The sequence below is a fragment of the Colobus angolensis genome, unplaced genomic scaffold, assembly GCF_000951035.1.
Source record: "Colobus angolensis palliatus isolate OR3802 unplaced genomic scaffold, Cang.pa_1.0 Scaffold94, whole genome shotgun sequence".
NCBI classification, from domain to species: Eukaryota; Metazoa; Chordata; class Mammalia; order Primates; family Cercopithecidae; genus Colobus; species Colobus angolensis.
In genome coordinates, this window is record NW_012123376.1 from 3,670,612 (window position 1) to 3,695,363 (window position 24,752).

At 36.4% G+C, this 24,752-nt stretch overlaps 1 protein-coding gene across 1 annotated transcript in view; it reads left to right on the forward strand.

Annotated features, from left to right (window-relative positions):
- Window positions 1–1,667: 1,667 nt before the first annotated feature.
- The window catches only part of DACH1 (dachshund family transcription factor 1), a 433,308-nt gene continuing 410,223 nt past the window's right edge, over window positions 1,668–24,752 (forward strand). Inside the window, exon 1 of the mRNA XM_011932161.1 lies at window positions 1,668–2,749. Coding sequence (XP_011787551.1) covers window positions 2,469–2,749 — 281 coding nt within the window. The 5' untranslated portion in view covers window positions 1,668–2,468. The remainder of the gene's footprint in view (window positions 2,750–24,752) is intronic.

Sequence of the window (24,752 nt, forward strand, 5' to 3'; positions counted from 1 at the left end):
AAAGCCTCCTGATTTAACTGCTATGTCCCAAAAAGTTTAGTATAATCATACACTAATTAGTCCATAGTGTCATATTTCTATTTCTCGGTAGACAGTTCTTGCACTTTTTGACATTACGATTCACAGAGTTCAAAGGCTTAAAATGATAAAGAGAAATCTGATCATTTCAACACCAGAATGGTGAAAATTGTATTATAAAATTTCCCAACACTGTGAACCTGCTACTAATAGTTTATTTTAAAAATCTGCCAAATGCTAAAGCATTACTTCATATCTTATAAACTTAATGAACATGTGTAGACCGGTTCAAAGGCTAACTAATTGAAGATACTTGGAGATGTGAGTAGCAAATAGATTTGACCCATATTCAAATCATATGTTAATCAAAAATCCTTGAATAAATACCTCAATGCAACAAGTTAGAAAAAAGAAGAAAAGGAAAGAGGAAGGAAAGGAGGAAGAGAGTCCAGTCTAAACTCAGCCTCATGTTGTTTTAAGCACAGCTACGCGTCTTTACAAGCCAACTAGTGAGCTTTGTTTTTGTTCTTCTTCTTATTTACAAAACATATATTTACTGACAAATTGAAAAGGACTTTCCAAAACTACAGCAGCACTTTTCAAACATGAAAAAAAAAAAAAAAAACTATTATGTTGTCCAAAAAACACATTAGCAGCTGGCCTTGGGTCTTAAAGGACATGAGGATAGTTGGTTACTATGTAAGACAGGTGATTTAATTATAGTTTTGGGTAAGAAAAGCCTTTTTCCACTTTCTAAATCTTCAAGGATGCCTTATCTCCTTGGTATCTCTAGGTTTAACAGGTATTTCTGACTGGCTTTTGGGGCGACAGTGAAGTTATTCTAAATCATCCACATCAAGGCAAGAATTTCTTTCCACAACCTGTTAGGAAATATGGAATTGAATACAGAGCTTTCCATGATTCTTAAGCGATTTCGGACTGACTTTCTTCTCACCACTTGAAAACCGTCCTGGAATTTTTCACTATCTTTATATAAATAATTTAGTAGAGAAATAAAACAATCATATGCAAAAGAGCATTATGCTTTGCTTACATGTGAATTTTCCTCAAAATAATTTCTGAATAATTATGAAGTGGGGGCTGTGTTTTCATTTCTAGCTCATTGCCAAAACGCGTGGAGATGGATCCTAAATCCTTGAAGGAGAGCTCGGAGCGCTCTGGCTCCTCTTTAAGTTGGCGGGCGATTGTTTAGAAGCTTTGGAAAAAATTACCAGTCGCCGCGAACGAAATGGAATGTGAGACATGCAATCTAACGGTAGTAGTAGAAGAGAAGCAGATGATCTCCCTCTTCTTTTCCGATCGCCACTTCTGTGTCCCTGGCTTTTCCTCTCCGTCCCTCCCACAGTTTCTTTCCGTATCCTCCCCCTCCCCTCCTCCTTTCCTCGCACGCTCCCTTTCCAGTGTCTCGCGCTCTCGGAGTCTCTGCTCCGAGTTCCTGGTTGGATAATTTGGGTTAATACTAGTGAGTGAGGTTTTTGCGGCTTCAAAGGGTATTTCAAGTTTCCGGAGCTCCTCCCCTCTGCACCGTGTGACAACAACAACTCGTCCAGCCGGCAGCCTGCACTTTTCAGCTCATTTTCTCTCTGTCATTCCCCTCTCAATCTTTGATCAATGTACTTGCCAGGGAGAGCCCAAGTCCTTCAAACCTCCTCCTTTTCACCTTCATCCTTAACTTTGTGCTAGAGCGGGACCCACACAACAACAGCCGACCCTCCCCCCCTTCCCCCCCAAACCAGCCCTCGATCCCAGCCCCCGGAGAGGACTCGCATTTCGACTTGCGGGACACTTTTGTGCGTTTCTCTCCAGAGCGCCTCTCGTGCTCGCCCCTCCTGCGCTCGCTCTTTATTACCTTCACCTCCTTTTCTCCCCCTTCTCTCCCTTTCTCCTTCTCGTTCTCTCCTGGAGTTGTTGTTGTTTGGCCCCCTCGCTCCTTCTCCCCCCTTTTTTCCCCTTCCCCTCCCGGGGGTGTGTGGCAACTTTTCCCCTCGCTTCTCCTCCGTCTGTTTCCCCTTATATGTGACCATGGCTGTGCCGGCGGCTTTGATCCCTCCGACCCAGCTGGTCCCCCCTCAACCCCCAATCTCCACGTCTGCTTCCTCCTCTGGCACCACCACCTCCACCTCCTCGGCGACTTCGTCTCCGGCTCCTTCCATCGGACCCCCGGCGTCCTCTGGGCCAACTCTGTTCCGCCCGGAGCCCATTGCTTCGGCGGCGGCGGCGGCGGCGGCATCAGCGCTGGCGGCGGCGTCGCCTCCAGCACCCCCATCAACGCGAACACCGGCAGCAGCAGCAGCAGTAGCAGCAGCAGCAGCAGCAGCAGTAGTAGCAGCAGCAGCAGCAGCAGCAGCAGCTGCGGCCCCCTCCCCGGGAAACCCGTGTACTCAACCCCGTCCCCAGTGGAAAACACCCCCCAGAATAATGAGTGCAAAATGGTGGATCTGAGGGGGGCCAAAGTGGCTTCCTTCACGGTGGAGGGCTGCGAGCTGATCTGCCTGCCCCAGGCTTTCGACCTGTTCCTGAAGCACTTGGTGGGGGGCTTGCACACGGTCTACACCAAGCTGAAGCGGCTGGAGATCACGCCGGTGGTGTGCAATGTGGAACAGGTTCGCATCCTGAGGGGACTGGGCGCCATCCAGCCAGGAGTGAACCGCTGCAAACTCATCTCCAGGAAGGACTTCGAGACCCTCTATAATGACTGCACCAACGCAAGGTGAGTCGCGGGGGATAGCCCCCGCCACCCGGGCCCCTTCCCACCCGCCTGCTCGCCCTGCCCTCGCTCCCTTCCCGGCGCCGCTCGCTCTGCGCGCCCGCGAGCCGCGCGCCCCGGCGAGCGCGGCCCTCTCCTCTCCCTGCTCCGGGTTGGCCAGCCGCGCCCGACCCCTGAGAAGCTGGCACCTCACCCTGGCCAGACCTCGATCTTCGGCCCGGTCCGCCCCTTGCCCAATGGGTCCCGGGGATGGGCTGCTGTGGGACGCGGGAAAAGCTGAGCCTGGGGGCGGAGGGGACGAACCGGAGGAGGAAGGCGTCTTTCCTGGAGCCATAGACCCTGCCCCGGGCGCGCGGGCGCCTGGAGACCCCTCTCAGCTCTGCCGTCCGCGTTCGTGCGCTCCCTAGGACCTGGGTTCCACCGCCCGCTTCCCAGCACCGACAGGGCTGATCTGTGGCGCCGAGCGGCGTCCCAGGGGCGGGGGGAGGTCGTGACCTGCTCCGCAGGGCTCCGGGAGCGGGGAGACGCGCTCCGGGTGAGGGGCCCGCTGGGAAAGGCGAGGTAGCAGGCCAGCACCCGAGGAGGGCACTTTGAGGTCGGGAGGGAAATGACCCGCGAGGCTGAGAGACCAGGGCCGTCCCGGGGGATGAGCTCCGGGGAGTTGAGCTCCGAAGCCCGGAGGGGAAGCCCGTCGAGGGGAGGGGTCTGTGTGTTGGCGCATGTGTGCGTGTGTCCGCGTGTGAATGAGTGCGTGTGCAAAGGAAATAAAGGGGTGCCGTGGCCCCGGGGCAGATGCGAGGGCAACCAGCAGGTTTTTTTAGGTAGGGGGAGGTGACCGAGTGCCCGAGATTCAATGGAAGCTGAACTGGAGAGATTAGGAAGGAAAGCCACGAAGCGCGCTCTCTCTCGATCTCTCTCTCTGTCTCTTTCTCTCCAAAGTGTGTTTTCTTTCTTTCTTTCTCTTTTCTTTTCTTAAAGGTTAGTAGCTTAAGCAGCGAGCAGGTGCACACTTTGCACTGGGATGCTCAGCGGGCCTGATACTCTGTTCCTTGGCTTCCCCAGCCCGGCAAAGCGCGCGCACGGAGGAGGCGGCGGGACCGGTCCCCAGCCAGACCAGTTTTATGCTAATGAACGCTCAGTGGGGGAGGATCTACCGAGAGGGGGCGGGAGTGGGGCAACTTGTCAGTTTCGGGTTAGAGATGATCATTCCACCCCCTTCACAGCTCCGCTTTGTCCCCACGGTTCGCTGCAAGGAAATGCAGAGGCAAAAGTTCAGAGTGGGATTCCGGGAGAAAGAGAATAGGGAAAGTTGAAGACCTGAAGCGGGCACGTGGGAACTGCGCGCAAAATTTGCGCGGAAACTTCGGTACCCTCCAAATAAGTTTGAAGATTGAGAGAAGGAGCGGAGTTGGTGTGTGCCCCCGCAGAGACAGGGAAACTTAGGTGGAAAGGAAGTGTAACAAGGAAATTGTGTTGAAAAAGCGCTAGCTCTTTTCTCCATGGAGAAAGACTTCTCGCTTAGTGCCCCAGAAGGCTGAGAAACGAAAAAGATTCTAATTCCAGTCCAGCAAAAGTCCTATCCTGACCTAGCCAGAAATTATTTTCCGTGTTTAGATACCCTTCGTTCCACAGGACATGGGTGTGTTTGGGCTTTGAACCTTCGACTATTTAGGGGTAAATGTTATGTGTGTGTGTGTGTGTGTGTACCCGCGCGCGCCCAAATGTATGGACAGGTGGCAGTAAAGATGGGGGGTAGTGGGGTTGCAGAAGCAAGATCACTAAATGTCATTTACTCAGATAATTGAAGTTGTTGGTCGTGCAGAATATAAAATATTTGCCCCAAATCTATATTAAAACTATTTGAATCAGGTCAGAAAAATTGTTCTGGAGTTACGAAGAAAGCTAGGTGAAATTTGAAGCTAGTTCAGATATGATAGTTATAAAATTGTCTGCCTATCCAGGAAATTGGTGAATAGCTACTATTTTTTTTCTCCTTAGTAATCAAACATCTACTCTCCTCGGAATCCTCTTTGTGTGTTTCTTACAACACACTAGATACTAGATAATTAACGTCCATTCCACATACACATACATAAACACAAAATTGCTGGAGAAAACTTCCTTCAATGACTGCATTATAATAAATGTTATAATCAGTGTTAAACTTGATTTATTCCCTGAATTTTTGCCTAGATTTTAAGTCCTCACCATGTGTTTGGAGAATATTCTTAAAGTTATTAACTAAATTTTTTTTTCAAGTTTTTTTCCCCCTGAGGTTAACAACAGATCTGGAGTTTAAACTTGCAGAGCCAAGATAAGTCAAATCCAGTGGAACTGTTTATCTCTTCACAGATATCTCATCACTACTGTAATTATGTTTCAATCACCTGGCCTTAATAATTTGCAATTACATGTGTTGCTCTAAAACCCTATTTCAAGTTATTTTTAAGTTAAAGGCAGTAAGTTTGTTTATTTCGTATTGAATTTGATCATATATCAACTAAAAAAAAGCTTACTCTAACTTAAATACATGCAATATTGTAGTCGTTAACTTGAGAAGGTGTTTAGTTGCAAATACCTACCTTGATTTTCCTAACTCTGCCACTGATTGAAGAAATTGAGAACTTGTAATGGAACTCCCTTTCACCAAATATACTGTTTACCTTATATTATTATTTTTAATGATTATAATAAGCATTATTGTCTTATTTCTTAACTTTGAAAGCTTTGAAATGTTTTGCATCTTGCATTTATAAAATTTTGATTACCTTTTTCATTCAAGTCCAGTTTATATCTTTGCTATGAAGAACCTTATTTATTCACCTAGATGTATTGATTTATTTCACTTCGGTTTCTTTTTCTTCTAGCTACTTAACAGGCTAAGGGAGTAATTTATGTAGAGTATAAGAGAAGCTGAGCAAGAAGGGAAACTATATAAAAGTACTATATATACACCCATATATGTGTGTATATAATTTATACATGTACATGTTATAATTTATATAAAATGAGAAACATCAGATCTTAGCACTCTTAGCTTTTTACAGAATCTATATCTATCTCTTAATAGCATGGAATCATGATACCAGGGATTTTGAGGAACCAAAATGATGTTACGGAAAAGTAAGGTTCATAAACTTGCTCAAAGTTTCTCAGTAAGTTAGTAGCAAACCTTAGAGTGGATTTAATTTGCTTGGGGCTATTGCATTAGTATGCTGTCTATGAAAACTAGAATAAATGTTGAAGCCATCTGTCATTACCACAAGGAGATGAAAAAGAGACTATCACCTGCTAGACAGTAAAGCTAAAAAATAAAGGTCTCAAAACATGAAAGAAACATAAGGAAATATATTTAAAAGTTGTCAAAGGGCAAAGTCTGTCCTTGATCAGCTTCCTACAATTATTATTTTAAAACTAAACATTAGTTGCATGAACTTGGCTGTTGCAACAGAGGTCAGTTAATTAACTGCTTACTATTAAATAACAACAAAAAAAGAAAAGTAATTATGCACACGGTCAAATCTCTGTTTGTATGAGTCAGTTCCCTTTTTGTAGATTTGGGTTAGGATTCAATTTTCCATGAATCCAGGTTTTTATAAAGTGACCCTGTTTTATTATGTTATCTAAAATATTCATTTCTTTCATTATTGTAAGAAGATAATTTTGTCTCAGGATCTTTCAAACAAGGTTGTGATGTAGGTTCTAAGTAACTCTAGATTTGAGGAGTATTTAACTTAAGTGGATTCCAGTTATTCTTATATATTTTATGGGCGCATACATATATTCACAAACAGAATTCTTTTGTCTTAAAATACCATCCATGGACAAAATATTGGAAGAATTTTATGTTTCCGTAGTAATATATGAATGAAATTGTAGTGTAAGAAGTACAAAATATTTTCCAATTCTTGACTCTATTTTTTTTTTTTTTTTTTTGGTTAGGAGTTTTAATAAAGATGGCAAACCGAACCAGTCTATATTTATTCAACATTTGCCCTGTTGCCTGCTTTTCAATGACACAGACTTAAGCATTGATATAGAAAGTTTAACACAAATATAGATTCACTTCTAACAGATAATTACAATACTTGGCACAGAGAAATTAAAAGAATTGCTTCAAATGAAGAGAGACTCTGCTTTTGAAGTTTTTGTATTGCAGTAGATTAGTGCTTCCAATAATGCCTAATGTCTCATTTTATATCATTTCAAAAAGAATAGGGCATAATTAGAAGACTAAAGCTTAAATATGAAAGTTTGCTTGGTTCCAAAACTTATTTCTGTATGCTTTAAAAGTGTTAGCAAATTACACTTTAATAACTAGTATATGAATAAAATATAAGAATATTCTAACCTAGAATTTACCTTGTTCAATCAAATTATACTGCAGGATATGAGTTATTTGGATAATCTCTTTCAAACCTGTTGTTTTTCTGGGAGTTAGTCTCTCGTAACATCGTAGTTATTTTTGTCAAAAGCGAACATGGTTATGATGATACTTTACTTTCTGAACTCCACGTTTAATGCTCTGATGTAAGAAATTTGATTTACACATATAATATTTCATTTTGTGAAGCTTCAAACATTATATAAAATAAACTACGCCACAGGGTTTTTTCCTCTAGAAAAATTCTGGTATTCACATTTGACACATGATTTTAAAATCTTCATTTTTTTAGTTCAAATCTGCTTTTTTTTTGGATTATTCTACTAAATTTCACTCAAATTTCATGTCAATTACTGGGACAAATATTAGCCACCCTCTTTTTGCCTCACTACATCCCCCAACTCCCTGAGATGTGACACCCTATTGACTAAAGTCTTGGCAGGATTTGAGCATAAATCACTCTTGTCTTTGGCGATTTACTACGTGTGATTCAATAGCTTACGAAAACATAATATGCTTTATTGTTTCTCATTTAATGTTTTGTTTTTAGAATATAAGTAGCAGTTGTAAATTAGCTTAATGTGCAACCAAATAGTTGTTATTTTAAGAACAATTTGTGTTTTAACTATCAATTAGTATTATTTTATCTTTCCAAGTTATTTTACTAAATTGCTTCATACAACTGCTTTTGTCAGTCAAGTAACATAGTCATTTAGATTGCATTGTATTAGCAACATAGAAAACAACTATTGCAAAATATAATAGGAAATTAAACTCTCACATGTTGTAAATTGTCTCCCTTTGAATCCTTGTCTGAAGAAATTAGTTTGAACTATGCCTTCTAAATAGGTACAGGTGAGTCATCTAGATTTCATTAAGCATTTTTATTTTAAGGGTTTTGTTACTTGGTTCTTTTAAAAAGTTAAACTTTGTTTGAAATTATCTTTCAAGTACTTTCTTTTCAGCTCGTTCACCAAAAACTACAACAACAAAAAGTCACATCACGTTATATATCTTTAGAATAACAGGAAATGTAAAAATTGATATTATTGGCTTGGGTATTTAAAAATGTAATTAAGATAAAGTTTTATCATTTTATGTTTGAATTGTTATAAAAATAGGATGACCTTAGCATATGTCAGCATGTGCCATTTTCTTACTGAGGTAATGCATTGTGATTGGCCAGTTTGAGAGATGTATATGTGCGTGCGTGTGTGTGTGTGTGTGTGTACACACATGTGTCTAAATACTACATATTACATGTAGTATATTAATATATGTATATAGTATATGTAGTTTGAATATTCTAGCTAAGAATACAATTATATTTTCAGGCTTTGGGACTGCATTAAGGAGACCCTTCTCTATTATGTTTGTTATGTTCAATAATTAAATTTTTAATGAAGAAAACTATGAATTAAAAGCCCACCTAATGGAGCTCAGATAAGTGTAATAGCAAAGGCTCTGATCTGCACAGATAATGTACATCTCAGGCATAGTGAGGCTGTGTGCAAACATTTTGTTCAAATTTCTTGTTTCCGTCTTTTCAATTTGCCAAAAATATTTCTAGTAAAAAGTAATTTTTGCTATTGTGGCTGTCTTGTAACTAACTTTCATTTGCTGATATTTGCTTTTTAGCAAATGTCACATACAGGAATGACTTCATTAGGATAGTATGTTAGTTTACCAAATTATTGCTTTGGAAAACAAGAATACCAAGGATAAGATATTTATATTTGGTCCACTAATTAGTTATTATTAGATTAACTGATGGATTACCTTATTTGTTATATCTATTCTTTTTAGGGCGGTTTCTGAGACTTTGTTAAGAGTGTGTCCAGTGTTGCTAGTTTTAGGCAGCGAATAATCTTTATATACAAATGTACAAATGACAATGAAAAGAATTTTCAATCCACTATAAATTAGTTATTAGACAATCAATAAAAAGGTCATTATTTTTCAAATTAATGATATAATTAAAATTAGTTTAATGAATAGCAGATAAATGTCCAATTTAAAAATATATGTCACATCATGTATAATGACCCAAATCACCACTTGATCCAAAGTCAAGGACTTGAACCAAATGCATTTAAAATGTATTGGTTTATTTGGACATAGATTTCCTTTATAAGAGAAAAGCATTCAAATTCACCCATTAAAAAAATCATCTTTCATTCTTTCTATATTGAACACTAAATTTGCCAACGACTGCATTGTTTAAAAGGTGTGGTCCTTTTGCTTTCTGATCCAAATTGGCTTGGAATCGATCCAGGATTTCAAGCTGGGATTCTTCTGCACATTTAAATGTATGTGACTTGATTGGAAGTTGTCAAAGACAACTCATTAAACTGGAAATCTCACTATATCATTGTTTAATTGGTCTTTTTTTGTTGTTATAAGTATATTGAAGTGTCGTAAACTACAAGCACAGCAACACACTGAATAGCCAGTTATTTAAAAAGTTTTAGAGAGTGGTGATTGATACTGAGAGAGACACACACACAGAGGGAGAGAGAGAGAGAGAGAGAGAGAGGCAGAGAGAGAGACAGAGAGAGAGAGTACTTAACTGAAGCATCTATAATAATGTATTACATAGGTTGAATACAATACCTGGAATACATTACATTTTTCTAGCAGGAAGTCAAAGTGAAATAAGCCAGGCACAGAAAGACAAATACTGCATGATATCACTTACATGTGGAATTTTAAAAAGTTGAACTCATAGATCCAGAGAGTAGAATGGTGGTTACCAGGGGCTGGAGAGCTATTGGTCTAAGGTTACAAAATTTCAGTTAGATAGGGAGAAAAAATTGTGCAATGTGGTGATTATATTTTCTATGATTTGAAAAATATAAATAAATATACTTTGATTTGTCTGTAAGTAGCTCGTTAAGAATCCTGCAGTGGATTTTGAAAATAGCCTATATCTTTGACAAAAAAAAAAAAATATGGATATACTTTTAAAGCATGATTTTCATGAAGCAAATACTGCAATAAGCCACATAGTATATTGGTTGATGTTGATTGGTAACATTGAATAATTGAGAAATGTTTTTGTTTCCTTAGCATATATGAATGGTATATGAGTGGTATGTGAGTGGTAAACATGAAGTATTAAGAAGTCACAGTGTTAAATGATCTTTGAATTTGTATGGTATCGAATGTTCCTAAATAATTAAATTGCCTTTCCAGTTACAACAGGAAAAAAATAACATTATTTTTCTTCAAGGGCAAACAAAATATATCTTAAGAAAGAAAGTGTGCTAGTTGAAAGGGAGATATTTTATGGAAACATATAGAAGCATTTGCAGTAAATATTTATTAATTCCATTTAAGGGATACTGGTCATTTCTTAAGTAAAGGCAACGAAAATAAATCTCTAGAATATGTTAACTAAGAAATACTGTTTTACATTCACTTATCAGGCAGATGGAGTCTTTTGTTAAAATCTGAAACTGTATCCTGATATTTTATTAATAGCAACAATAAATGGACTGTTTTATTCATAGTGTTATATTTTAAAAACATATTGTTTATGTATGAACAAAGTAAATCACTTAAGGTACACCAAATCTTTGAACCCATCATAGTTCTGCTAAAATATACTGATGCATTCAACAGTATTACTTTCCATTTTATGTTTCAAATTTAGGATTTTTTTTTAACTTGATTCTTCAAAATGATATTATCTTCTTGAGTTAGACACTTACAGTTATTTAACTATTAACTTACAGTTAAATAGTGCCTTTTGATTTTAAAAGAGTAAGCTGGAACACTTTCATTTTTCATATTACCTGTCACACATTTTATATGAGGATAGATGTTCTTGTGTGTGCAACAAGTGTAAAATTTTTATCAGTAATTTAGAGAACCCTGTGGTGGATTTTTTTTATATGTGTTAGCATTAGCTCATTTGTACTCTATAATTGTGCTTTAAATAATTGTCATACATTTGGTAGAAGAGCCTTTACATACATGTATATGTGTTGTGTAGGAATACATTCACACACACACATGCAAACATACATACATACCTGTAGGATATAAGTCCATAGGACAAATAACTTAGGAAAATACAGTTGGCTTTAATTTTACCTTTTTGTAATTCATAAAAACATGAAACAGTATATGGAAAAACAGTTCCTATTTTACTGAATTACAACAGAAAAAATAGAATTAATGTTAGAGTTAAAAAAGTAGTTTATACTTAAATATTTTAAATATAATTATGCAAGGCTATATGGTTATTAAGGCAGTGATTAAAAACATAGCTTAATTTTCCTAAACCTTTTTTATGATAATGTACTTTAAATTCTCTGTTTAAAAATGTATGTATAATAATTATTTTATTTGTATAAATTAGATATTAAACGATTGGGTATTAGAATCTGCACATTATTAAATGACACTAAATGTGCTTGATGCCCTTGGTCTGTTTCTTTTATTGGTTTATTTCATTGCTTCTTGCACTTAGAGCAAGCATATCCTTTAGAATCAGTGAATAAATGATAGGAAAACAATTTCATAACATAAAGGAAAAGAGACCGTTCTAAAAGCTTTGCCATCAATGAGATGAGTTAGGAATGAGGTCAGTGGGTTAATCTGCAGGTCTACATAAGGAGATGTGTATTACCACTTCTTGCAGTGGACTATAATTGTCTTTGAAAACACCTAGTAAAGATCCAGTTAAATTGAAATCAATTACTTTCTCAATAATTCCATGGCATATGTCAAGTCATTACGTCATCGGTAAGAGTGCAAGCATGCATACATTTTTTGCAATGTAGAAAGATGCTTATAAAACAGTGATGACTTAAAAGTTTCTGCTTCATCTAAAGCTTGTGGAATTAAAAAAACTTTGTACAAAATATAAAACCTTGCACACAGTATTCGGTAAAAAGTTCATCTTTGCATTTAGATATTTATATAAATACAAATATTTCACATTACTTTTTGCAACTTCTGGTAGGAAAAAGTATAAGTAAGTAAAATAGTTTCAAAATATTTTATGATTGCCATTTCTGACACCTTTATTCTTACCCTCTAAGAATGCTCTGATAAGTTTGTACTGTAATCAAAGATGAATATATGTCTGCAGTTCACTGATTTTTTTCTTACACACTGTTGACAGTATGGTACATGCAGATTTGAACTTGTAGCCAGGAACAGTGCTTCCGTGCTTCAAATTGCCAACAGACCCCCAGGGACAGAAAGTTGACCTGCTTTTATGAAACTATAGAATTACATTTATACAAGTTACCCCATGGGAAAGGAATGAACTGATCTCAATTCAAACCTTAATATTGGAGACTTCTGGGTCAAATTTGATTTTTCTTTCTGTTAACACCTGTTTGGCTACCATATTTAGTACCTTGATATTCTTAGGAAATTAAAAAAATATTATTCATCAGTGATACTTCACAGTTCAGCCAAAGTGCTATCAAAATTTTGCAGCTATTTAAGTTTTCTCATGCTATTAAAATGTTACTTTTCAAAGCAAAATTCTTCCTTTTATGTATACATTCTAGATTTAAGGAGTTTAAACCGAAATTTAATTAGATATAAAAACAATTATTTTGTACTTTTTAATCAATTTCTTTTTACTAATGAGTCAGTCCAAGTAGGAGAAGAAACTTTTTCAGGACATTTTCCTAGTTATAACATTTCCAAATAAGGATTTTTCTAGGAATATATTTAATTTTTCTTACAGTCACATTTTAAATGGTTATGTATCTAATTTTACTTTTAGCTGGACCGTCTGACAGGGTTTCCAGAATGCTGCTTTTGCTACTACTAATAATAAATGAAGGTGGTCACTGATAAACTGGATGCATAAAAGATATTTTTATTTTAGCTGGATTCACTTTACTTATGTGAAATGGGCCTAAGTTGGACAACTGAAGTTAACAATTTGTTCCAAATAAAGAAGAATTTAGGTGTGTAGTAGTTTGCTTCATCTCTGGACTATGCTATGTCATATAAATGCAAATGGATAACTAATATACATGCGTAAGGTCATAGCATCTCTACTTGTTTGACAGTATTAAATGACTACCATTAGATTATAGAATCAAGACCTACTTCTCCATATAGAATGACTTGTTCTCAATGTTATATACACAAAAAACATCTTATAGATAGTGAGGCAACACATGTATATGCTATTACAATTATGATGATTAAATAATTCCATCATTGGGTTTTGAAATTGAGGTGAGCAAATTTCTTTTCAAATTAAAAATTAAAAGTAATTCCAAAGACTTTTTACTTTTTTCTCACTTGACATTGAATAAACCCTTTGGATAAGTGGTTATTGGTTATTTCCCAATAAGAACCAAACAAAAAAGTCCCTAATAATAATTATACTAAATCAATTCTTGGAATAGAGGAAAAATATTAAAATTGCCAATGGAAGGTATACCACTTTCCTTACTATCATAAGTCATGATCATCCAGGAAAAACTCTTTGGAGTTTTAAACATGCATTGTTTATTTTTTTTCTGTTGGCTGCTAAGTGACAAGAAAACTCACAAACACTTATTTTCACTGTAAATTAACATTTTTTCTGCCTTGACCTTATACTTACCATTTCAATGAAGATGAAAAATCATATCATTTCTTTGGCTGTTTCCTAGTATCACTTGATGCCATATTTATAAGATACCAATCTTTAATTATATACCTAATTTCATTTAAAAGTTTACCCCAACTAGTTTCATGGTGATTTAACATGGCTATTGCACTCCACTCTCTCTGTGATGGAAGGAAGGAAAGTAGGTAGATCATAAGATCATTGTGCTGGTCTTAGAAATAATCTATTTCAGAAAAGACAACCTAATCTGACTTTTGTAATGGTGATGATATGAAGTTTCTATGACATTTTTTGTCTTTCAGAGGCACTTTCTAGCTCTCTTTCCAATAATGATTGATGTTACACACCACATGAACTGGAAATAAAGACACGTTAAAAACTCTTGCTATAAAATGCATGAAAGGAGAGGGGAAGTTTTATTTTGTAGGGAATCCTCTAAAAGTAGAGTAATCCTTATTACTGCACAGAATTGTACACGATACTCAAAATAGGAAGCCTTTAGACACCAAACTAAATTTCATCTTCTTGAATACTCTTATCATCCAAATTATCATCATAACCCACCTTTATTTTTTTTGAAACTCTAGTGAAATTGTGCATGAAATAGAAACATTTTACCATGAAATTTACCTATAAACGTCTAGCCAAAAACAGACCAAAATCTGGATTTTTGAGCTATTGATATTTAGAACAGACCTCTTAAATTCAAATTTGTGAAATATAATACAATTGTATTAATTACAGTACTTTATTCCAAGCTTAGGAAATAAAATTAAAATGGCATATTTGATCTGGAGTAAACTTTTTGCTCTTTTTTTTTTTTTTTTTTTTGAAGAGTGGGTTAAATAAGGGCCCATGACAGGAATGCTGTTTGTTTTTCACAAAAGTTGTTTGTGATTTCAGGTACCCTTGGGAAATCTCTTGATCAGTTTCACATCTGTTCCTGTCAAAGTGGGTGCTAAGATACCGGTCACCCAGCAACCATGTCCAAGAGGGAATTGGGCCGATAATAACTTCAAAAAGGAATGACAGATGCTAGATTAGGATGAAAGACAAAACGCATGAAAAATGAGCTTGTTAGAATCAAAAATTTGTTCAAGCACCTTTATGCAAATTAAATGAATATTGAATATTTGCATGCAGTAATTTCTACTTTTTCATTTGATTGAAAAGAAAAGAATAGTGCATTTAAACTCACAAATGTGACTTCTTTCTTTTGCACTAATTAACATACAAAGCAGAATCTCTTTTTTAAAAATCAGATTAGCCACCTGGGTTCTTAGAGCTCCACTAAGTATATTATAATGTTTTTCTTACGAAAATGGTACTTTTAAAGAGGACTTGGTTTATCTAATTTTTTAATAATAAACAGTGCCATGTGAATGAAGATTATTTTAGATGAATATAAATCCATTTTTTGAGAAAGCCTTTCCAAAGTAACCTTATCCTGTTGTCCTTGAAATTGGTTAATGTACATTAATAAAAGATCAGTCAAGATGAGTTCACACCAAAAGCACAGGCTTCTCATTGACTGGTTAAATAACAATGCATTAAAGTAAAGCAGAGTGTGTGCCCTAAAAGAAAGTAGGCAGAAAGATCTCTTCAAAATGTAAGATGCTCTTTGATACATTACCAGTTTTGCTATTGAACTGTTCAAATACTAATCAGAATTTAGAAGAGCCTGATAAAATGTAGTGATTGAGAGAGGTTTCTGAGTCTTGGTTTAGCAATGTCTAATGTGGTCACGTAGAGAAATTGATTTTCTTCAGAAATTAATTAATTTTTCATATCGCCCTAAGCTGCAGTTAAAAAGAGTGCATACTTGTCTGTTTTTTCCAGAAATATTGCCTAATCATATTAATACCATTGCCCCAAGGATGAAAAGATAATTGTACAAATGCATTTGGAAATATGTATCACTGAGTATTTATGATTAAATTATGCAAATGACCCAGCTCTCATCCTTTCCAGACCCAGATTGTCTAATTAGGATTGATATGCTGAATAGATGTTCCAGAATTTGAATACAAGCATGTCCAAGGAGCAGAAAATTGGAAATGACAAGGCTGAAATCCAAAGAAAAGTGTCTTTCGTTTCTATACTTTGTTAATGTGCTGTTAGCAGTTGAGGGTTTTTTCCCTCCCTTTGGCAATTTTGTGACTCATACGTCCTTATTACAAACAAGTATGCAAAACGAATTGAACTTTAGCCAATAGCATTTTATTTGTATTTGGTGCTGATTTAAAAATAATCTCTTGGTCATTCAAAGAGAACATCACTATTCCTTTGCTCCAAACAATGTAAACTTACTCTTAATTGGGTGGTTTTTTAAAAAAACTTCCTCTGAATTAGGATCATAGCTTTATTTCAAAGCTAGCTCTCTAAACTTAATGGTATGCCAGGACAGTATTTTCTAAGGATGTGCTTCTTGAATCTATAGTTCATTTGTTCATTCATTCACTTAAATGCTTGTCTTCTTGTAGTTGGAGAACACTGTTTAAGCAACAGTTCTGATTAGGAAAAAAAAAAAAAAAAAGCAGCACTTTAAATGTAACAATGTTTGAATTTGAGGTCCTCAGCAGGCTTTCTCCCTCATTGATTACACTCATTCATCTCAGATGGAGGGGTGGTCGCGAAGAGCAAGGAAGGGACTGAACTGTCAGGACTCCAGCCTTTGTTAAGCAGCGGGTAGTCACTGCCTCTGAACTCGGCTGGCTCCTGCTTCCCATCTGCAGGATGATGGATTGCTATGTTTAATACATTTCAGCTTTTGTCTGTCATAGTGTGGACAGACAGTACTATCAGTGATTTCAACAGTGATTAGAAAACCGTTTCAAACCACTCCTATTGGCCAGACAGCTTCCAGGAATGTTTGATGAAACATACTCATTGGTACTCTTGCCATGTAAATGTGTAGTTTAACTAGGCGGAGATTGTACACTCACTGTTTAAATGGCTGCAGTAGCCCACTGAGAATGACTAGACTACATATCAATTTTTAAAAAAAATGCACAAGACAATTTTAAGAATCTTTGGGGTCTCAAACTAAAAATTCATCCCAAGTAGTCCTAAGTTTCAGATGAATTTGTATTTTTTATATAGTAACAACATGTGCTTGATGGCAGGACTGTATTCCATAGACTATGATTTCAGTTGTTGCTATACTCATCAGTATTGAGCTATCTAGCGATACTGGGGTGGGGGGTAGAATGTGAGGACTACATGAAAGCAGTAAGACATGACTTGGCATGTGCTATGCTGGGACTTGCTGAGCTCTGGGGGCTTTGTGGTTCACAAGTCCAAAGGGTGAATGATTTCAACAAGAAGGCCACTATATACCAGCTCAGTATTCTCCCTGGAGTGTCTTATTCTATTTATAAAATTGCTGCTAAGAAAATACAATTAACTAAAGGAAAAGAAACTATTCTTTTAAGCCGTTAAGAATATAGGCAAAGTTTTATTTCAAGAATGGGACATAATAAATAAATCAAAATGGCCAATAACGTCCTTATTTACTAGTTATAATGTAATATACTAATTGTAGTGTAAATTATAATGTAAACTATAAAATGTATTTAAACATGAAGTTTTAACTGTAGCAGTAAATAGGTAATTATTAAAATAATAATCCAACCAAAGTTTTGAAACAAAAACCTAAATCAGGAGAAGCTACTTGCCGTTGATCAATTTCTATTAAGAAGAAGGTTAAAGAAAAAGTTTATGTGGTCAATAGCAAATGTCTGATAAGAATAATAACTTCAGATCTTAGATTATATTTCCTCTTACTGATGTTCTGACACAAAAATATTCACCTGTAATCCTTTCAGTAAAGATTTCTGTTGAATATGTGATTGTAAGCCTACTCATGGATGTACGTATCACAGCACAAATGTGCACATACACACGTTGCATTTCTTTCGAACCAGTACAATAGCTAAAACTTTTGTCATTTGACATTGCTTATTTGGTAATAAGGATAGGTTGTATTGTACCTCCTGAAAGAGTTATAAAAATATTCACATATTTGACAAATTGTCTTGTTCATTGTTGCATTTTAAAGTTATTGAAATAGTGCTCAGCTTAAAAGTTGCACATTCATTCAGTATATTCCAAAGCATTCATTTGTCAGAGTAACTGAAAGACAGTGGCCATATGTACTTCTGTATAGAAATTATGTAACTGGGCTTAAGTAAATCTGAATTTTTAAATCCAAACTTTTCACAATTTATATAGCACATATATGGTGAATTAATGTATTATTCCTCAACATTTTTGTACTGAATAATCATGTGTGTTTTTTAAACTGTTAATAGTAGAATATTAAGTAGTCTCTTATTGACTTTATTGTTGTGCATCGGGGGTGGGCAGGGAAGTGGCAAAGTGTTCCTTCTTTTAGAGACAGATACCATATAGAAGGAAGCTATTAGCAGGTCACAGCTCTCAAAATAACTGTGTTGGGAGGGAGGAATCTTCTATCAAGTCAAAGCGAAATGCATAGCTTAGACTACTAGAGTTAAGGTTCCTGGCCTTGCACTCCTAGTGGAAGATTGCATGGAAGGGCCCGAAGGTGTTGAGTAGTACTCTGTTTTAAAGTAGAGTTATCTCATGAAATGAACATAAATTACTCTGTTACATTCCTTCTCTAACTATTTGTTAACAAATTTTAAGGAGATAGCTAGTAATCAGTAGGGACTTAAGGTATCCTGGCTGGGAGCTAGACTTTAACAAGAGGAAGGAACATTTGTACCAAATGTACTGATGTATACCTATGAGAGCTATAGATCCTTCCCCAACATATTATAGGAAATATAAGTGCTTGGCAAATTCAAATGTATATTTTGTCTACAGATGGACCTGTTTGGGCTGTTCAACTGGATCTTGTGTAACATTAGGAGTGTAAGCGTATGTATACATTTGTGTGTACACATGTCTGGATGTACACTGTAGGTTGCCAACTCTTGTTATACACATTGTTAGTCTTATGTTTAGTTAGGCACCATAATTACCAAGTAATACAAGTCATTTGTCTTACTGTAGTTAAATAAAGAAAAAATATCTGCTGGAAACTAAATGAATGAGTTTCTCATGAAGCTAAATGAATGAGCTTGATATCTGGAAATGTTTCAAAGTAGAAGAATATTAGAATCTTCTCTGATCTGCTTTCTCCGTCTCTAGTACAGTGGCTTCCGCATGTGTGCACAGCAGCTCTGGTCTTAGTGTCTAGCTATTAGTATTTGGTAGATCCACAGATGGGGGAGAAATAAGAAGTCAGGCCAGCAGGTTCAACTTCTTATTTCTCAGTAGCTTCCTATAATGATTCCACCTCTAATGAGGTGAGTTACTACTGCATGAAAAAGGAGAAAAAAGGATTTTGGCCATCTTAGCTAATAAATCACATTGACTGCCTGGCTGATCAGATCAATTGTGCATAAATCAGTGCTTTAAAGACTCTTTTTTTTTTTTTTTTTTGAGAGGAGTCTCGCTCTGTCGCCCAGGCTGGAGTGCAGTGGCGCAATCTTGGCTCACAGCAAGCTCCGCCTCCCGGGTTCACGCCATTCTCCTGCCTCAGCCTCCCGTGTAGCTGGGACTACAGGCGCCCGCCACCGCACTCGGCTAATTTTTTGTATTTTTAGTAGAGACGGGGTTTCACCGTGTTAGCCAGGATGGTCTCCATCTCCTGACCTCCTGATCCGCCCGCCTCGGCCTCCCAAAGTGCTGGGATTACAGGTGTGAGCCACGGCGCCCGGCCTAAAGAGTCTTAAAATAAGATTCTACCAAGACCAGTCTATCCACAGGCTTGTGTAACGGCAGGTCTCTTGCCCATAGCAAACTATACAGGAGTTCACAGTATTGAGATTGTTATATGTTGTCAAATGTTGAAATGAATGTTTCGGATCTCACAGTGTGTCAAATAGTTACGACTGTCAATGGAAATATTTTCATCTCCTCCAGTTCACACTTGTTACTTAAGGTAGCAAGAAAATTTAATTATCAATACATATACAAAAACTCAGTTTTTAAAGCATTAGCAACAAGTATAATTTTTAGGAAATGTTTCCCACAAAAATATCATTATGTTATTTCAAAAGAAATTGTCATTAATATCCAAGGGAAGTATTTTATTATCACAATACCTCTAGATTTTAGATTAACTAATGTATAGACACCGTAGAGTCATAAGAAGAGTCAGGAAACTCGATTTTAGGTTCCACGTATGTGAATTGCCTGGGTGAGAGATGTTGGATTAGTGAAACTGAAACTCCAGATTCTCAAATATAAAGTGGGCATAATACTGATAAGTTTTCTCCTTATTTCAAAAGGTTGTGAAGGTAGAAATGAGATTAGTTATCTGAAAGTACTGCAGAAATTTTAAGGTGTGTTTCAAGAGTTGTCATCTGGGCCAGGTGAGGTACCTCACACCTGTAATCCCAGCATTTTGGGATTACAGACCATCCTTGGCAACATAGTGAGACCCCCCGACATCTGTACAAAAAATTTTTGTTTTTTAATTAGCCAGGCTACTTGGGAGGCTGAGAGAGGAGGATTGCTTGAGCCTGGGAGGTTGAGGCTCTGCAGTGAGCTCTGATAATGCCACCGCACTCCAGTATGGGTGACAGAGTGAGACTGTGTTTAAAAAAAAAAAAAAAAAGTTGTTATCTGTTTAGAATTCTCAACTGAATTTTTAAAACTCTCTTACCAGAAGAGTTTACAAAGCATGAAGAAAAATCTATTTTTGTTCTTGCTATCACAATTTGCTTTTCTTTCTAAGGAAATACCAATTACACTGTAATAATTTAAAAGAAGTTGTGAACTCTGAAAAATTACAAAGTCCTTATATACATATAACATTTATTAAAATTTTATTAATTTTAACTTTCAAAGAAAATTTGAATGATAGATTAACATGGTTAAATTTTTGAGAAGCAAGATAAGACAAACATAATCATAGCATATGTAAAATAAATACCATTTTGGGGGGGATAATGACTTCAATATCTATAGTAACTGTCATGCAATTCTCTGTGAAAACAGGAGATTCTATAGAAGATTATAGTGGGTATTGTCGAATCTTTGATTTCTTTTTAAGTAGGCTAGAGCATTCTAGGATGGCTAAGTCTCCATAATTTTCTTAAACTAAATACAAAATTTATAATTATTCTGTACCAAGTGTCTCCAAACACAGTGATTTTGAGACATGTGGTCAAGCATCTCGAGATCCCCTACATGATTATTTTCTGTAGTCTCCCATTTTGAAAATAAATTTGAGATAGGCATTCAACCATTTAACAAAAACTTGGTGTCTGTCCAACATTTTGTGAACTCATCAGTATAATATAATATTACCTATATCAGAATACTATTGTTCTTCCTTTGTCATTTATTGCAGTGTCTTATGTTAATATACATTGTTTCTCCCTTATTATATTGTGAAATGTAGTAGGTTGTTAAAATCAGATCTAATTGATTTTCTCCAGGGCATTTGGCTACAGAAGCATCTCATGTCTAAAATTCACCACAGGAAGAGACATTCAGGTGGATTTCTTTTGTTGCATTTTCACTTATGTACTAAAAAATGTGAAGTATTTTTTGATCACTGTTAAAATTTTAAAATGCAGTTATATACTTGCTGATAGAAGATGATATCACGATTTTTCAAAGTCATAAATAGACTTTATAACTTGAATGAATTCAGTTTCTCGTAACTAAGAGTTACTTCCTTGGGATTATTGTGGTGTATAGTTTTGTATCTATTTGTGCTAAAACCCTCAAATACTTTCTAGCACATAGTAGGCACTCATTATAAATGCAATAGACTCATAAGAATTTTGTTTGCATATTACTGAATTACTTGCAAATGTTATTATGAAATTCATAATTTGGGCCATTTTGATTATGACCAAGAAATTAAAATAGGAATGCAAATACATACATTTCAGATTTTTATATAGAAATAAAAACAAACAAATGAAAATATACATAACACTAGTTCTTAGGTGTATTATAAGATATCTAATTCCTGGATGCTTCCCATATGCTTATGGTAGTTTAAGCATAAACATATAGACTTCATATATGTATATACTCATATGATTTTATAGTGTTGAGGTTTTATCTTTACCTTTATTATTATTAATTAAGGTTTGTCTATCAGATTAGTTATGAAATGTCACCAAATGCATAATTTTTGAAGTATCTAAACATTTAAATTGAGCGGTCAGACCAAAACTAAGAGTATATGTTTTGCAGTTTGATAATTACATGCTACTATTTTTAGTATTTGATAGGCATCATATTAAGTGTTTAGGTATATGGTCACCTTCTCTCCCAGTAACAGCTATCAGAAATAGGTTCTAACTATTACTTTTAAAGGTGAAGGCACTAAAGATCAGAGCAGTTAGTTTACTTGCTTAAGGTTTCACTGCTAGTATCTGACAAGTAGAGGTAATAGAACCCAATAAATCTCATTCTGAAACTTTTATTTCCTATTATATTGTCCTATTCAAATAGTACTTAACCAAAGGCTATTATCTATCTATCATCTATCTATCCATCTATCTATCTATCTATCTATCTATCTATCTATCTATCTATCTATCTATCTATCTATCTACCTATCTATCTATCAATCATCTACCTACCTACCTATGGAAGAGTCTGGCCCTGTCACTCAGGCTGAGTGCAGTGGCGCGATCTCGGCTCACTGCCACATCCACCTCCTGGCTTCAAGTGATTCTCGGGCCTCAGCCTCCTGAGTAGCTGGGATTACAGGTGCGCGTCACCACCGCAGGCTTATTTTTCTAATTTTAGTAGAGACGGGATTTCACCATGTTGGCCAGGCTGCTCTCCCGACTCCTGACCTCAAGTGATCCACCCGCCTTAGCTTCCCAAAATGCTGGGGTTACAGGCGTGAAGCACCACACCCGGCCGATTTGAAAAATCGACTTTGATTTATTTACTTTTCGTTAGTCTAAATCTTTGAGGGTACAGCATCACATGGATTCCAATGGCCTTAGCAGGAACATTGCTTTGGAATTTAGCATGAACCACGCCACTGTTTCCGTGCGCCTGAGTGAACCTTCCTCAGATGACTCCGGTTTTGTTTGGTTTGCTGCCAGGAGTCACTGTGCTGTTCTTTGCTTTGTATACATAAGCACAACTCTTACCCAAATACAATTCAGTTTCTTCTTGGGCATAAACACCTGCAATTTTGAGAAGAATGAGCTCCCTTTGGATCTGGAGACCCACTCTGCTTATAGCCAGCAAAAACATGGCCTTCGACCACGGCCTTCCAGACATACTTTCTTTTAGAAGTCCTGTTCCCAGTAGGCCCCAGAGGCTCCAAGATGGTGAGAAAAGACTGAAAAATGTTAACGAGTTCGTTATCATCACAGGGACGCTTATCACACAACAAACAGTACAGATAAGGTCATAATTTGCTTATAAGATAAAATTTAAAATTGTGTTAATTTATTAATCTAATTTATATCTTTAGATCAGTGGTCCTCAGTAGGGAGAAGGTAATACATAAGGATACTGGATTGTTGTCTATTATAATTCCAGTCCTTTCTTGACAAATTCGAGTTCACCCTCCATACTTATTTCACAATTCCATCTTGATAATACTGTTAGAGTAAGCTATTTTGATTATGGTTTGCATATAATTCCCTATTCATTTAAATGGGTTGTTTTCAATAGCTTAAAAACCATTTAACCAGACATATAATTGGGGTTTAAACATTATTTTATGGTAAATAAAGACTACTGTAGGCAGTTTGTAATAAAGTTTCTTTCCAGTTTTTAGACTGATACGTAACTACAGCAAGTTTGGGAGTAGGAACTTTTTCTTCACATGCTGTCATCTAGAATCAGCTTCATCATCCCATGTCAATGACCCACTTGTATAAGTTCTTCCATCCAGTTAGTTTGCCATTTTTTGATGTCTTTAGATTATTATTGTTTATTTTCACAACCAAAAAGTATTATAGTTTGGGACTTGGCATCCTCATATTGCATATGAAGAACTTGTTTATCATATTGACACACTTTCATGATGTGCAAATTCCTTGGTGGGGTAATTCTTAACTTTGCCCATCTGTGTTTATTCACTTTATTTATAGTAACATTTTTAGAAAATTGACATATAACAATTGCACATATTTATGGGGTACATAATTATGTTTTGATACATGTGATCAGGGCAGTGGCCATATCCATCATCTCAAACATTTATTTCTTGATGTTGGGAACATTAAATAATCTTCCTTCTAGCTATTTGAAACTATATCACATATTATTAACTATACGTACCCGATAGTGCTATGGAACACTAGAACTGACTCCTCTTATTTAACTGTAATTTTGTGTCCTTTGACAAATCTCTTCCTCTTCCCTCCTTTCTCCTGCCCTTCCCAGACTTTAGTATCCACTGTTCTACTTTTTACTTCCGTGACATCAACTTTTTGAAGCTTCCACATTAGTGAGAACATGTAGTGTTTACCTTTCTCTTTCTGTCTTACTACATTTAACATAATATACTCCAGTTCTATCCATGTTGCCTTGAATGAGAGGATTTCATTCTTTTTTATGGTTGAATATTGTTCCACATTTTCTTTAATCAAGTGTGGGTAGTAACAGTTTTTCACCAGGTTAGTTATTAAGTGGGGAAAGTAATGGAAGTCTTGTTAAGATAAGGCGTTAACAGTGGTATAGCTAAATTTTGTGAGTATTTCTGTTAATGTTTGGTGTCTCATCAATGTCATGTCAAAGTCTTGAATCACAAAAGATCATGTATAAATGATATATTACATCAATTAAAAACAAAAAAGTATTATTACTCATTTAGGAGAGGAGGTATAGTATTTACATATAATATTTAGCAATGACTCCCCTCTTTTTAATAGTGGTTTGTTGAATTACATCAACTGTATGTTGAAAAAGTGGGCTGCATCCTGATGTTTCTAATTTTTTTTGCTTCTACTCATGATTGAACCTATTGGTGGATGACTAAATGCATGGATTCATCGCCA